Source organism: Heloderma suspectum, chromosome 2 (assembly GCF_057233095.1).
Source record: "Heloderma suspectum isolate Gila_16-S chromosome 2, 16-S_ref, whole genome shotgun sequence".
In the NCBI taxonomy this organism is placed as follows: domain Eukaryota; kingdom Metazoa; phylum Chordata; class Lepidosauria; order Squamata; family Helodermatidae; genus Heloderma; species Heloderma suspectum.
Window position 1 is genome coordinate 98,471,752 of NC_139459.1, and position 17,266 is coordinate 98,489,017.

At 40.9% G+C, this 17,266-nt stretch overlaps 1 protein-coding gene across 2 annotated transcripts in view; it reads right to left on the bottom strand.

Annotated features, from left to right (window-relative positions):
* LOC146352530 (proprotein convertase subtilisin/kexin type 5-like) overlaps positions 1-17,266 on the bottom strand; it is a 316,248-nt gene that overhangs the window by 129,890 nt on the left and 169,092 nt on the right. For both annotated transcript variants that reach the window (XM_084834270.1, XM_084834271.1), the window contains exon 7: positions 9,180-9,352. In XM_084834270.1, the coding sequence (XP_084690396.1) occupies positions 9,180-9,352 (173 nt within the window). The remainder of the gene's footprint in view (positions 1-9,179; positions 9,353-17,266) is intronic.

A 17,266-nucleotide genomic window follows, 5' to 3' on the forward strand; every position in this document is an offset into this window, starting at 1 on the left:
TAAGCCGCCTTGTGTCCCAGTACTGGGAAAAAGGCGGGGTATAAAATAATAATAATAATAATAATATAAAAGTACACGCAAACTTTTATTGGTAAATCCAAGTTGAAGCAAATTCTGCATTCTGGTGCACAATTATGAATTATGAGACCTTCATGCAAGACTGTAGCCTAACATCCTTATCCTAAGTGTACTTAGTGGGAAAACTTCCATAAAATCTAGTGCTTGGAATCACAGCTTACTGAGCAGTTTGAATTTATCAATAGCACCATCCATCTTTTATTGTTACAGTTTTAGAATGTTGTTGGGTTGTTGTTGCTTTTTAAAAGCTCTTTTTGAATAATCCAAAATTCTTCCTCCACCTTCTGAAGATTGACAGTTGTTTTGTGATGGTAAGACAGCCTTCTGTTCATAACAACACTTTGAACACACACTCCCATGCCAAAGCTGGTGAAGCGAAAGAGATGAAAAGGGGCAGTGATGATGAGAGGGGAGGCACCAAGCAGAGTTCTCACAAGCGGCTCAGCAGCACAACATCTGATCATTAACGTCCATCAAACACTTTGGCTCTCGTCCAGCTCACTAAAGAGAATGATGTACTGGGAACAAGAAGAAGGCCACTGTGCCGACCCAGGCAAAAAGCCAAAGTATCGGATTTAGGTTTCAGAGCCTGTCCTCCCATTCTCCATTTCATTAAGAATGATATGCCATGCTACAGCAGTGCAGTACTCCATGAGGATGCAGACTGAACACTGCAGCTGCTTGTACAGCATTAGAACGTGGTTCCTATGCTATAGACACTTATTCTAGATGTCAAAAATAGCTTTAATTTCCTAGAATCTGATGGGTGTTATATAGGACATTTTGGTTTTAGCTAAAATCTGTCTAAATGCAGAGACAGAGGGTGTTTCCAGATGAGGCTTTTGTTTTGCAACAACCCTGCCTCATTCACGGAATTTTGCAAGGGGTCCAGAGGACAATATCTTCCACTTCTAACCCTCCCATGTTTTTCTACTGCTTCTTCCATTACTTCTTCTTTCTAGAACACATGCGTTAAGAGGGAAAAAGATGGAATAGCTGCACAGTTTTTGCTCATTTGTAGAGCTGGGAGACATCTAACTGGAAGCATCTGAAACAAAATAATCTTGCACAAACAAGATTATTGCCTGCTCCATCCCAGTATCCCAAATGCATCTGCAGCACTCTAGTACAGGCATGAGGAGTGGCTGGTTTGTTTGTTTTTTAACCACTCTTTCCTACCACATCTGTAGCCTGGTGAAACAACCCACAGTTCTTTGTTCATACATAACAACAGCCCATGGTTTAAACAGCCCAGCATTCACAACCCAACAACAAACCATGGGTTCTCTTTCTGGGTTGTTCAGGGTTAACAAACCATGATTTGTTAGTGCATCTGGGTTCTCACATCACAACAACCCAGAATTCACAAGAACTCATACCATGCTTGAGTATTATGTGTGAATCCAGCCATTGAGCCCCATGTTGCAGGGGGAACCCCACTACCAAGAACTGAGTTTCAGGTCAGATGACAAAAACAATGCAGAAAACAAAAAAAGAATTATTTTCATTTTATAAACACATTATATGAAACTGAACAGCCTGCCATGGAAAATAAACAGAATTCCCTGAATAAGGGCACAATCCTATGGGGATAGTTGGCTGCCTCTAAACTCGGATCTTCTCCTCTGTGCTTCAGCTGCCCTGCATTTACAGCTAGATGGCAGATTTCGGCTGTCTAACCGGGGCACACTGGGGAGGGAGGGAGGGAGGGAGGGCAGACGGTGGATAGGAAGCGTCATAACGGCACTTCCGCGGTCCCCTCCCCTCCCTCAGGAACGCCCCCTTTTCAGCCACTCTGCACTGCTCTTCCAAGCACGGAGCTGGGAACGACCTGCACCTTCTATAAGGTTGTGAGGGCAGGGAGTCGGGTTTCTGGGAACCGAAAAATCCTATAGCCGTCTAAATGCTGTCTATTGGCCATAGGATTGTTCCCTACATTATAGATTCTTAAATTCACTTAAGAAAGCACATCTAGAGATTGGTGAAAAATTCACCCGAAGGTTTTTTAATGGATTTACCCAATTTGTAACTCCCGAACCTTTCAGTGGACTGAAACAGTTGCATTCTGAAATCTGCATTTTTGCAAACTTTCCGATACAGAACATAGAAGTCCTAGAAGCTCAATTTATGCAGCTTTCCCTGTGGATTAAGGCCATTGTGAAACATCACATATATCTGAACAGCATTTTTAAACTGAAGACACCTATTTTTTCATCTGGAGAAATATATTCAGCTTCATTGCTTGTAAAATCACAAAATGCATTTTGTTCAGTCTACCTTAAATATGTGATTTGTTAATTAAGTTAATTACAGTTGTTAATATAGTATCTATCTGAAACTACTCAAATATGTGTATTGCTAATAAACTTAGTATTTAAATTGATTTTCCAAATATTTAAAATTCACTGTAGGGGTTTTATCCTGCTTTTCAATTCAACCTGAAGGCGGCCTTTATGATACATTTAAATCTGTATTCTCTTTTGCCAACACAAGATGGTTCAATAAAAGCTATGATGATGATACCAGAAAGAAACTCTTTTGGTAATAGAATGATTTAAAATATCATTTCTCACTACTTGAGATTTATGTATTTTTGCAAAATAAACAGAATTAACATAGAAAACTAGTCCCTTTTTGCATGGTTTAAAGGTGTATCATCTTTACAATTAAAACAGCCTTACAAAGAAGTCCACAAAATGATGAGCCCACACATTTTTGTTATTTTTGTACACACATATTGTGGGCATGATGAAGTTAGATCAGCCTTGCAAATAATAAGTTCACAAAAGTTACCAGCCTACTTATGGTTCCATTACTCTATAAGTAAAAAGAGCACTCTGGTTTGCTTTTTTTTTTTTTAAACACTATAAAAACTTATTAACTAGCTGTACATGAATGTAAAAACAGGAAAAATCTAATCATTATACTTTTTCCAGTGTTATACTTTGGTAAACACAGGCTGCTAATGTTGTTTTAATCCCAGCTGTTGTGGGAATACAAAGTTATTATTTCTAAAGGGATTAACAATTTCAAAGGATACAATATCAAAGAAATAAATCACATATAGGAGAAACATAGCCACTGCCAGCCCACAAACATGTTTTAGTAGATGCCTGTGTTAAAAGTACAAGACAAGCCAGGAGTGTGTGTTTTTTGTGGCCACTTTGCCACCTGCCTCTGGCAGTAAAGGGTTTTTTCTCTCAGAGAGTACCTATAACTATAAGTAGTCTAGCATAGCTCTTGGACGCCATAGGAGATTTCTGGCTATTTTCTCTAAATAGGCAGAACATATACAGGTACTTTATTTCTATAAATAAGGTACCTGTAGATTTATGCCCCAACTTCTGCAAGTGCAAACAACTAATTGAAGTTTATTTCACAGTTTTCTCTACAGAACACTTAGGACATGGAAAACGTAAACAGGAGGAGATAAAAGCTCTTTCCAAAGACAAGGACCACACCATCAGGGCACAGATTCTGGCTAAATCCTCATCTTAATTTACCGGGTCTTCTTGACTAGGTGTGCAAATTATTTAAACAGAAGAATTCTACTGCAAAAGGCTTGTGCAGAAAGTATTGACTCAGTTCTGCAATTGACAAGAATTAAATCAGTGCAGAACTGAACATGTTAAATGGAGTTTGTTTTTAAACAAAAGTGTTACATCATGCTGCTGGGGAAAGTACTGTAAATCAGGGGTTCTGACTCACTGCCTGTCACGGGGGCAATTTCTAGTCAGGAGTTGTGACCATGAGCTCTGTTAATGACATTTGAAATATCTATAAATGTTAGGTGCATTTTTCAGAACCCTCATTGTTTAGATTAGTTAAGTACTTTTGAGCTGCATTTAGCTGAGAATCAACTACCTTTTTGTTCTTCCTCACTACTTGATTAAAAATATCTGTTAATTGGGACACCTAGCCACCCAAGATGTCCCTAGGTATCCAATCCTGGATTTCTGTTTCAAGCCTGCAACTAAGATGAAACAGAAATCCAGGATTTTTTAATGTATGATTTATTACAACTATTTATATCCCACCGTTCCGCATTATTTAATTTGGAAAGTGGGGACTTCCCAGATCCATCCCGCACTTGACCTGGGTGTACCAAAGTGAACTAGGGTGGCTAGGTGTCCTACTTTAGAGAGGACAGTCCTCTGCTTTGGAGAGCTGGCAGAGGACAATCCTCTGTTTGAAGGCATCCTCTGTTTGAAGGGCTGTCCAATCCAAGTCCAATTTAAAGATAAAGAACCATAAGAAGGGAGAGATGGGGCCTTGTAGTTGTCCATTAACAAGTAGCACCTGGATAGAAGACTGAGCAGGCACACAGGTTAGCTAGGCAGTCTCTCCACTATGGTGAGATATTTTTTCACACAGACTTCACTTCTAGTTCTCAATTGCTGTTCATAGAATTCTCCCCATAATGGAATTGTAAGTACCAAGGAATCAATGTAAGAACTCCTTTTGTTGTAGTATGCTGAAATATTAAGGGCTCCTTTTGTTGTAATACTCTGAATGTTTGTGACCTCTACCCATAGTAAGTCCTTTTGATTGCTCGCTGAACCTTTTCCCCTCACTGGTTGTTGGAACAGAACTCTAAAGTTTAAACAGAAAAGGCACTGACCCTTTCCTTCAGTGTTTACATTTGGGGACAGTGATTCTCTTACAAAAAGTATTTATTTGCATTGTGCTTTTTTCTACTGAATTGTGAGTCCCAACTTTCCAGTAGGAATCAATGAGAAATCAAGTTATGGTCTTTCCAAACACAATGAGGCCAACCTTTCTGTTCAGAAAAGAATGCCATAGTTAGGTAAAGTGGAAAAACAGGGGGAATCTGGGCTTTATAGACCTTATATACATTTATTCTAATACTTGATTTAGAATGATCATAAGAACAGCCATGTTGGATCAAACCAAATGCCTCTCAAGTCCAGTATTCTCTTTCCACAGTGGCCAACCAGTTGCCCATGGGAAGCCCACAAGCAGGAAATGAGTGCAATTGCTGTTCAGAGACTTGTTTCCTATGATACGGAAGATTTATACACCTAGATCATATGCCCCCTCCCCAATACTTTTTTCTAAGCTAAAAAGCTCCAAACATTGTAGGCTTAGGGGAATTGTTCCATCCCAGCCCTGGCCCAAATTATCTTGCCTCCTGAACTGAGAATATGAACTGCCTCAGACTCTTTCCTGGTGGTGGGATTGTCATGAGAGTTCTCCCATGTTCCCCAAAAAGTTCAATTAAGCTCTTGCAAGATCTCACTCTTGTGGGAGTTTAAGCAGGTCTTGTGAGAGTTTGGGTGTGCTCTTGTGAGAGTTTGGGCACACTCTCTCAGAGTTTGGTCAATCTTTCACAGGGCACAGCCATGGCTGCAGTAAGGGGAAACAGGGGGTGTGCAATGGGAGGATGTGCAGCTGCTCCAGAAAGCATTCTAGCTGTGGTGAATAACACAGTGGGAGAGTGCTGCACCCTGATGGAGGTGGCAGGGTGGCGGGAGTGGGACAAGCAGTGCAGGTTGCTACTTCGCCTGTTCTGCCACCTGATGCAGACACATCAATGTGCATCATGGTAGGGCTGGCCCTGTTCCTGTCCCGTTATCATTTTGGTTGCTCTCTTCCACATGTTCTCCAGTTGTACAATATACATTTTGAGGAGCAGTAACCACAACTGTATTCCAAGTGTAGTTGCACAATAGGTTTGTATAAAGGCATTATGATATTGGCAGTTTTATTTTTTATTCCTTTTCTAATGATCTCCAAGATGAAGTTTGTCTTTTTTACAGCAAACACATATTGGTTCAGTGTTTTCAATAATCTATCTGCCACAACTCCAAGATACCTTTCTCAGTCAATCACTGCCAGGTCAGATCCCATCAGCAAATATGTTAGGGTTTTTTTTTTTTACTTGCTTACATTGAACTGCATGTGCCATTTTAATGCCTATTTTTATTTTAACCACCCAAATAATTTGGTGTCATCAACAAACTTAGCCACCTCACTGCTCACCCCTAATTCCAAATAATTTATGAACAAGTTAAAGAAGCATTGATCCCAATACAGATCCTTGTGTAGCCCCACTGTTTACAACTGTCCACTGTGGGAACTGTCCATATTCCTACCTGCTACTTTCTGTCCACCAGTTTCCAATGTATAAATGTACCTTCCTCTCATCCTATGACTGCTAAGCTTGCTCAGGAGTCTCTGGTGAGGGACTTTGTCAAGAACCTTTTGGAAGTCCAGGTAAACAACATCTATTGGATTGCTCCTATCCATGTGCTTGTTGACACTCTCAAAAACCAGCCAAAGGTTAGTGAGAAAGGATGTAGCTGAAGTCATGCTGATTCTTCTTTAGCAAGATTTTCCTTGTACATGCTTAGTAATTTTATCTTTAATAATGCTATTCAGCAATTGACCTGGATGAGATGTTAAACTAACTGGCTTGCAATTTTCTGGACCCCACCTTCCTGGGTCTCTTTTTTTAAAAAATGGGTTACATTGGCCACTTTCCAGTCCTCTGGTACGATCTTACATATTTTTGTTAGTAGATAGCAATTTTACAAATGAGTTCTTTAAGAACCCATGGATGGATAGAATTTGGACCTTGTTATTTTTTTTTTGTTTGTTTTCAGTTTGTCAATAAGGTCATTTCATGTCTTATCACCACTAATAACATCATGTCTTATCACCATGATTTGCTTCAGTTAATTGGACTCCCTTCCTGAAAATGTCATTTCATGTATAACTATCTGCCCTAAATCTTCTGCAGTGAAGACAGACACAAATAATACATTCAGTTTCTCTGCAAACTCTTCATTCTCCTTTATCTCTCCTTTAACTCCATTGCCATCCAATGGTCCAACAGCTTTCCTCACTGGTTTCTTGCTTCTGATAGATTTAAAAGAATGTTTTATCATTGGTCTTCCTTCTTTGATTTGCTATACACAAGACATGAATAATGAGTAACAAAACAGTTCTATATCCAGGCACTAGTGTTTAATCCAAGACTTATCATTTCAAGACATCACATTTCTGGATGGAATAGGTATGGTCTGAAGAAACATGATGCAGCCACCTTGCTGAAGCTAAGCAGGTCTGGATCTGGTCAGTGCCTGTATGGGAGACCGCCTGGAAACCCCTATCGATACCATTTTGAATTTGATAGTGGAAGAAAGGTGGGATATAAATGTTCTAAATAAATAAATAAATAAAACATTGTTGGGTAGTAGGTGAGTATGGAAAGGGAGAAGACAGACAGCATAGAAATAAGGCATCAGAATTTACAGTGCACTTCTATGGATGTTTAATCTGAAGAAATTGAGTGTGCATAGAATTGCAGCCTTAGCCTACAGTTCTCCTATACATATAGGGGTAAGTCCTATTGAACTCAAAGGGGCTTACTTCTGGGTACACAGTTAGTGTACAAGTTTAATGTTTGTTTACAAATAAGTGATATAAAGAATAAGTGCTCTGGCAACTCAGTGCTTCTGCCTCTTCTTAAAATCCAAGTACTACTGTCCAATTGGCAGACTTTAAATGAATGCTAAGCCCTATTAAGATTACATGATTTGCCAAACATACAGTAAAAAGAGAGCTGAATTGTTAGAAGCAGAAAGAACAACAAAAATAGAACTGCACACTTTGTCAGAAAATGAATAGGCGACTGTTGAAGAGATCTAAGAGCCTTACAGTTCAAACCCATACAGAGTTTGTTGCACCTAAGCCAAATGATTTCAACCGGCATAGCAAACGGTTTATAGGTGCAAGGGCTCATTGAGATTGTGCTGGAATATGCACTTTATCATTACAGATGGAGTTTGGCATCCACTGGAGAAATATCAAGAACACAATTTCCCATTGCTATATTGCCATAAAGAGAATGTTGTACCTGTTGAAGTTTTGCCTGTGATGCAGCCTTTGAAAGGCACAGGACCTCAGTGAGTTTTAAACAGCTATATAGCTTGCTTTCTGCTCCCTTGATTGCAGGTTATGCTGCTTTCACATTTCTGTACCAAAAGGGAGCCCAAAATGTCTGTGTCTTTAAAATTGAAATGGACACATAGAAATTCAATAGTTGAATCACTTCCCATCACAAGTTTCTGACTGTTTAGATAGTGCGCATTATTATTTTAAAGCACTACAGTGAAAGGGAGCCTCTAACCCTACCTGTTTTATTTTGAGTTCCTACATAAAAGTCTCTTTACTTCCAACACTCTTGTCCCTGTTATGAACCTGTTATATGCATTCAGACAGAATTGGGGAACCTCTGGTCCATGGCCCAATGCAGCCTACAGGGGTTCCCCATCCAGCCCGCAAGCTTCTTCTTCTGTTATCTCTGATGACCGGAGTTAAAATAGTAATTAAAGGTATTTGAGCTCGTTTGCAGGCTTGAAAACTGTTGCACAGAATTGATCTGTCCTTTGCAGGCATGAAAGCTGTTGCACTGGATCTTATTTCTGAGCAGACAGACATAGAATTGAGCTGTGTTGTGTATCCTTGATGGGAAAACATCCAAATTGCTAAGAATTGCATCTGGCTCTGCCCAGTTTGCTTTCTTTGTCCTTGGCCCTGCCCCATGCCCTTAGCCCTGCCCACTGATGGAATGAGGCACTTAAGACTCTTCCCAAATTGTAGTTCAGGCCCTAGGCCAAAAAATGTTCATCACTTTGCATTAAGGGGTCATTATGTGATGAGCAGGGAGTGAGGCTATGCTGTTAACCACAGCCCCAGCATCAGCTATGTCACTGGCCCTGGATGGCCATGAATTGGTGTGTATGTCTATGTGTGCAGCTTGAGCACAGGCTTCCACCCTATTGGGACTCCCAATCATTCAGAGTCCCAATTGTGTGGAAGCCTAGATGTGAACAGCTGCTCAGATGTAAGCTTCCTCCCTTGCAGATATCCAGGCCAATGTGTAAATATCTAGTGTGTGGGCCCAGTGGTCTTGCAGCCCTGTGCCCCAGTCATCCCATGGGGGCCCCTACATATGTATAAAGTGTGAAGGGAGCTCTGAAGGATTATAAAAACTATAGTTTGGAAATGGACGTCCAGTTAGAAAACTACTGTTGTTGGTTGCAGAAATAGAGTATGTGTGTGTACAAACATACCGTTCTGACGCCATTCTCAAAGGCCTGGCGTGTTAAAGAAGCAGGTCCATCAACTGTCTTCCCATCATCATCAGGACCCCAGCTAGCACTGTAGATATGTATATGTTGGGGATTGAGGCTAAGAGATTTTGCTTCTACCATGTCTGTAACATCACCATCTAGCATCCGTACTCCTTGAAAAGAAAAACACATTTAACTGATTTGTTTATCAAATTTACAAGGCTGCCTGTCAACAAATATTCTCTGGGTGGCTTACAGATCAAGACAAACATAAAAGATTAAAAATACAAAATACAATAGTTTAAAACAACAAATAATAAAAATGCAGCATAACAACTTTCCTTCTAGTAGAAACAGCATAAAAACCCGGTAGTTCAGATACTAAAACAGCGAGCGTCCAAGAAGTGTTTAAAAGGCCTGGGTGAATAAAAAGGTCTTCACCTGGTGTTGAAAAGAATGTAAAGGTGAGGAAATTGTCTCTTGGGTGTCACCACTGAGAAGGTCCTATCCTAAGGAGCCAGCCACCTCACTTCACTTGACAGGGGCACTTAGAACAGGATGGCCATGGAAGACCATGGTTCAGGTAGGCATATAATGGAGAAGGTAATCTTTCAGGTATGCTCATCCCAAGCTCTTTATAGGTTAAAATCAGCACTTAAAATTGGTCTTGGAAAAAGACTGGGAGGCAGTGCAGCTCGTAAAGCACTGGCCTAATATGATCAAAACAGACAGATTTCTCCACATTTATATTAATCCATAGAACTCCAATTTCTTTATCAATGGGACATTCATTTATTTATTAAAAACTTCTCTTTCTTGCCTTTCTGTCCAGATGGGGCACTTCTGACAGCTCACAATAAAATATATATAATAAAACACATAAGAGCAACCAGTATATCAACAGAGGTATAAGACAGAGCAGCAGCAGCAGCAGAATAAAATTGCCAGAACGTTTTTGGCCATTACCCAGTTGCTTAAGCAGCAGTGACTTGACCTGCTGCCTAAAAAGAAGTAGGGAAGGAGCAAGGAATGTCTACTGGGGCAACAAATTCCAAACCTTGGATGCCAGTACTAAAAAGGTTCTTTCAGGCAGTGTGTCTCTTGATACTGAAGTATATCTTTTGACCAGACTCACCATCAGGGGTTGGTACTGATGGACAGTTAATGGCAGCCTGAGGCCTCAGGAAGACTAACCACTAACCCCAAATGCTGGCTACAGCCACCTGGGCCGGGCACTCTTCTCAGTATTGGAGATGGAGTGGCTGTGGCTGATGTCCACCATTTTAAATGTCCCACAAATCTTCTGGGGACCCAACACAACTCTACCATGGGGAAGCAGAGAGATTATGGACAAATTAAATGGGTGGGTGTCAGCAGCACCACTTTCTGGCTAAATTAGCTTTTTTGCTACTGCTGTACCACATGCCACCATCTAGTTAAGGAGAGGGGAAGTAGTCACCAACACCGGGGAGACCACTAGGGGGTGGGCACTGATAGCCCACCACACCTGGCATTGGCCCTGTTCTTCACAATGAAAAACGTAGGCCAACCAGGAGATAACCTATTTATAGAACCGGACTGGAAGGCCTGCATATCTACAACAATGAATTACTAATCTAAAATGTATCTCCATTCAAACGATGGCAACTGGGCCTGTATTTGAATCTATACTAAAAGAGAAGCTTCCTTATTCTCTTTTGAAATGCAATTTCTATCATGCCATCAGAGCAGAGGGTCAAATTAAAGCCTCACCAGGCTGTACAGGAAACCATGTCTTGACAACCCACAGTAAACATAGTGAACTATTTTCTCATCTCATCTAACAGTTCTATTTATAAACTAAATTAGCATCTTTTAATTATAAAACATAACAGCTTTGTTCCTGTCTTTGGTATGAATTAGCATCAGTGTTTATCCAGTTCTTAAAGTTCCAATTAACACAAGGCTTTGCTGTTTCCCTCTTCCCTCATCCCCCGCCCCTGGTTCTAATTGATTTGAAATTGCATGATGAACATACTGCAAAGTTCACACAAAAAGCTGCCCATGCTTTCTGAGATAATGCTTGTCCAAATACTGATCTCATTGTGAACTTTACTTTATGAAAAAAGAATAAACACTTTTTCAGGTCCCACTTCTTTCCAAGCTTTGCTCCCTGAGATCCTTTTTAGTGGAGATACAAGAAGCTTAATCTTGGACTTCATGTGTGCAAAGCATGAGCACTATATATGTGAACTAGCAGTATGGTGAACCAGTGCAGATGGTGCACTATTTGCTATTCATTGCTTACAGTTTAACATGGCCACACATGGAAGACCAAATCTTGACTTAATAAGCCAAGGTATGAATCAGCTTTGTTCCTCCTTCCATGCAAGGGAGGAAAAATGCCAGGACGACACCGTCAACTATAAGTTCCCATTATGTTTGAACTTGTAAACTATGTGTGACATATTTAGGGATCCCCTACAATAGACATGGGGAGATATAAAACTTGTAGGATCTACAGTTTTTTACTAGAACCTCAAGATCCACAAACCATAATCCAGGTGCAAAGTAGTGGTTTGGGTACACACTAAGAATGAAGGAACAGGTTGTCTCTGATCATATGCTCAGTCCAGGAATTTCTGATGAGAACCAGATGTTAACTTCCTATGATGTTCCCTAGCTCACAAATCCCTTCACACAAACTTTAACAAAACCCAAAAACTTGAAAGGTTGTCACAGAGAAGAAGGCCAGGATCTCTTCTCAATCATCCCAGAGTGCAGGACACAGAATAATGGGCTCAAGTTACAGGAAGCCAGGTTCCGGCTCAACATCAGGAAAACCTTCCTGACTGTTAGAGCAATACGACAATGGAACCAATTACCTAGGGAAGTGGTGGGTTCTCCCACATTGGAGGCACTCAAGACGAGGCTGGACAGCCATCTGTCAGGGATGCTCTGACTTGTATTCCTGCATTGAGCAGGGGGTTGGACTCGATGGCCTTGTAGGTCCCTTCCAACCCCACTATTCTATGATTCTATGATTCACACACACACACAAATCTTTTCCTGATTTCCTCCCAGAAATCCAATTTCGGGGGGTGGGGGACTTTTTAGCTGTTGCTGTTGTTTGAAAATTGGGATCAGAAACACTTGCCAATCTTCTGTGAATAACTTAGAGATCTACCTGTAGATCCTGACCTACCGTCTGCCCACCTCTGCCATACATGGCCTTGGCCCCTAAAGGCAACTGGGTAAGTCACTCGCCTGATCCACTGAGCCTAGACCACAATTATCCTACAGAATAACCTGCTGCAACCATCTATTGGTTTACAGCAGGACAGCAGCAAGACCCTCCCCTTTATATACTAGGATATGTATATCAAAGGCAGCACATGGGGTGAGTTCTACCCAGACTAGAAAACAGGTAGTTACAACATTAAACATTTATTTATTTATTTATTTATTTATTTATGGAACATAACATCCAGAATAAGTACTCATATTATAAAGTATAATAAATAATGGTTCTGTCTAATAACTTAACAGAACATCACTGACTCCCCTCTTTAACATCCTTACCACCAGCCTTTTATTTATCATCTCCCCCTGATCTCATTAACTCCTCTGTCTTCACTAACTAACTTAGTTAACTCTAACCCCTAATTCCTCTCACTATATCTTCCCATCCTAACTAAACTAACTCTATCTGACTTCTCACTTACTGTCTCAGCCCCAATTCTAACTGACACCCATCATTCTATTCTGGCCTCTGTTGTCAATCATTCCTGTACTCATTCTTCTGTTATGTTATGGTTAATGACCAAACAAGCCAGAATATGATGCCACGATTTAAAGCTAATTTAATATCATAGCTTGTTTAGAAGTCATTAACCATAGTTTCCCAGTTTAGATGTCACAGGCATCTGTAGTTAACTGGAGCTTCTTGGCTTGTTTCCTTCTCATGCGAAGGAAGGAGTGAAGTGGATGCAAGTGATTCATTCATACCTCAGCTTATTAAACCAAGGTTTGATCATCCAAACACAGCTAATCTAACTGTAGCCTCTGAAAATGAACACTTTATTGAAACTTTTAATACTATTACCTTGAAAGAAAACTTCCAATATGTTATGTCCCCCTCACCTCAAAACCCCCCAGATCATTCTTCAGAACATTTTGGCAAATGGTGGTAGGAAAAACATCTTCAAGAGGCCAGTTAGTTTTGATACAGTGGGATCTGGTGCTGGTAAAATCAACATACATGTGGCCATAGATTTTAATAGAATTGTGATTTCACCTTCAGTTTCCAAGTTATTATACATAACATTATATTTTCCTCCCTCAGTACCAAATGAATTACTATGATTAAACGGAAATTATTGATCAGCATAACCAATGATTAAAAAGCTCATGCAACTATTAAATAAAGGCAAGATTTCAGTGACAATAATAGTCTTTAACAAAGGAATTTAGGCTGGAACTATATATTACAGAGGATATGTGGCTACCATTGAAAACAGAAGCATGTATCTCCTGCTTTCTTGTAACTTCATACAAAATACATGATGTCATCATGATTTGGGTTTCCCTGCTCCATTGATTGCTGTTTGTGGTAGTAGGGCATACAAAATATGATGGCATTGCATTTTACATTTTGTAGCACAGGGGTGAGAAGAAGGAGGAGATCTAGGTTTGCTGTTTTTAGTGGCAGCCAGGTATTCATAATAATAATAATAATAATAATAATAATAATAATAATAATAATATCCCACCTTTTCCCCAATACTGGGACTCAAGGCGGCTTTACAAGGCAGTATGTTTCAAAATGTTTCGCTCCAGTCTCACTTACAGTTATAAAAAAAATCATTGTAACGATCTAGATAGACTAACCACATCTGTTTCATCATAACCCAGATAAATTGTTTTGCAGTCACGATTCAGCCTAGCCAAATAACAAAGTATCTAAATCCCATTGTAACTTCCAAAACAATAATGCAGCAACAATAAAGAGTTATCCCTTGCTATTAAAACATTTCTGTGTACTAGGGCTCCAAACAACAACAACAACAACACAAACAAAAAAAAGGAAACTGGCAAACATTGTAATAATAAAAACTGCCTCACTGGGCCATATCAACAATCCATCTAGCCTAGCAACTCACTTCTGATAATATCCAGTGGCATCTCATGAGTTACTACTTCCTTTTCTCTAATGCTTCGATATGTACACTGGCTTAAATTCAAAGGTGTTCATGTACGAGTAAAAGGAACTTCTATTAATGCAAGGGGTTTCACCCACATACACAGAGAGATTAACCTATCCTTCCTTCTGCTGTAGCCCCCTATGCCATTCTACAGGGTCCCCAACCCTCAGGAGTGGTTTTTCAGGGACACAAGAGGTGGACTGAGGAGCAGAAAAGCCCTCTTCCTTCATGTCGGTTCACATTAGTTAGGATATAACTCTTTCACAAGAAGGTGTGTTCCTAACTAATCTTCTAAGGTAACAGACATTAACAGAGCAGATTCACATGTTGTAGAAGCAATGAGAGTGGAAGCATGAGTGATTAGTGCATGCCATTTCTGCATTTCTGATGCATATGCAAAAGTGAGAACATTTACTTCTACCCTGTGGGTTTCTTCTCTAGCTTTGTTTTCAAAAGCTACTCAAAATATATATTTTATTGTGCCTTTCCGTTTTTCCTCCTTAAGCTTAGTCTCTCATCTCTGGTTTTTCCTTCCCCTCCCCTTCCCATTTTCCTCATGTGTCTTGTCTGATTCAGACTGTGAGCCTGCAAGCATGGACAACTTGCACTTAGCCTTTTAGGGAGGAATCCTATCGAGATAGGCGGCCGCCTCCGAACTCAGAGGCGACCAACTATCCAAAGCAGGGCAGGAGAAGCACGGAGGGGAACATTCCCTCCTCCTGCCTTGCTTTTTTGGCTAGACAGCCGATTGCAGCTGTCTAGCCGCAGGAGGATGGAGTAGGGAAGGAGGCTGCTGTATGACACATTGGATGTGTCTTACAGGCATCTACACTCTCCCTGCCCCAGAATGCCCCTGGCCACGCCACTTTCTGGCCACTCCGCGCTCCTTTTGAGAGCATGGAGAACAGGGCTGTTCCGTGCTGCCTCCGAGGCAGCATGGAAGTGGGGGGAGGTCGGTTCTCCAGGAACTGACCTCGGAGTGCAGGCCCCAAGGACAGTTCCTGGAAAACACCATATCCTATGGCCATCTAGCCACTTTCTAACAGCCATAGGATTGCTCCCTCCAGCACTTAACATATCTGAAGGCTCTATTCCAGGTGGATTCCAAATGGAACAACAGAAGGAGAAGCTAATGGAGGAGTACCAGATTTTTAAAAAGGAATTGGCTTTGCTGTGAGCAGTGTTCCATGAGCAGATTCTCCAGACCAGTAAAAACCGCTTCATAGAACATACTTCCTGGTGGGGGTGGGGGTTGGAGTGAATGTCATCTGACTGGCAAGGACTGCTCAGCCAATAAGAGAGGCTTCTTCCCTCCCCCCACCTTTCTGCTTTCCCCTGAAAGTCCAGATGCACCTGCATTTCAGGAGCAAGCCTCATTGAGCACAATGGGAGTTACTTCCATGTAGACACACATATGCTTCTGCTGGGAAAGAGGGAGGGGACATGAAGATGGAAACCAGCCCCCATTTTAACCCACAGGACCTCATTGACCACAATAGGAGTTACTTCTGAGGAGACAGTAATTAGTTTGTTGTGCGAAAGAGACCAGTAAACACAAAGACAGAAACCAGCCCCCATTGTAACCTTCAGGATAACAAAGCTGTGAAGTAGTTACTTCCTAAGGCAATGAATAGGAGACTCAAGATCGCATTTGATCACTTAAAGGCACTTAAGGAATTGGGCTTTAATGTGTGCCATTTCAGTTGAGGGGAAATCTCTGTAAGTTCTGATGTGGGCATTCAAAGGCAAGCCTCGTTGACCGCAATGGGAGTTACTTCTGAGGAGACACTAATGGGTTTGATGTGGGAAAGAGACTGAAACCCGCCCCACTGTAACCCACAGGGTATCTATAACAAAGCCGTGACAGCGTTACTTCCTAAGGCAATGAATCAGAGCCTTGAGGTCGCACTTAATAGCATTTAAGGAATTGGGCTTTAAACTGTGCCATGTCAGTTGAGGGGCTTCTCTGTTATTTCTGTGGGCATTCAGAGGGCAAGCATCACTGAGCACAATGGGAGGAAACACACCCCAGGAGTGGTTCTGCAAGAGTGGTAATATAAATGCCCTCCCTCTTCTCTGCTTTCCCTTAAAAAAAAGAAAGAACCCACAATATTCCATGGCTCAATTGCCCTCATCCATAGACTTAACTGCTAGGCTCATATCATTATTTAAAAACTTTATTTTAATTTACAAATGTATATACTTATTTACTAACTTATTATGGGTGGCCCCGTTTCACTTCCAAACTGATAGGCACTCAGCCACCCAAGTTCACTATTAGAGGGAATGATTATTCAACATTACAAATAAAATCATGCTCAATTCATTGAATGATGCAGGTAGATGATGTAAAGCACTAAATTATATATAGTGAGAAGTTGAGGTGAAAGTAAATAAGTAATTGCTATCTAGCAAGCTATGTCCTCATTTAATTTACAGCAAAATTGTTGATGAGTAGGGAAACTCCACTGAAATAACATAGCATTAGAAAACAGATGAAACTCATGTGTTTCATATTGCAATAGGCATAGAACTCAAAGGTGCTGAACTGTCATATTTGGATATGCATAGAATTCAAAGGGGTTGGATCCAGATTTATGCTGGATCAGCTGTGCTGGTGTGAGAGGACTTGCTACATAGAGAGTCAGGAGACCCTGCTGAATGGGGCAAGCTAAGGTGTGGGGGAGGGCAGGGGGGAATCCCCAAAATTCAGGTGGAGGGACTTTACATGAGCAGAGAGCCCTTCCTCTTGCAGAAGACCAATTCTGGACCCAACCTATAGCATGTAGGAAAGTATTATTAAATCTGTGGTGTACAGATCTACTGTACTTAGATCTATGCATGTTGGGCCTTAAGCATAGGTTATGGTTCAATATGCAGATATCAGAATGGCTCAGAGTTGCT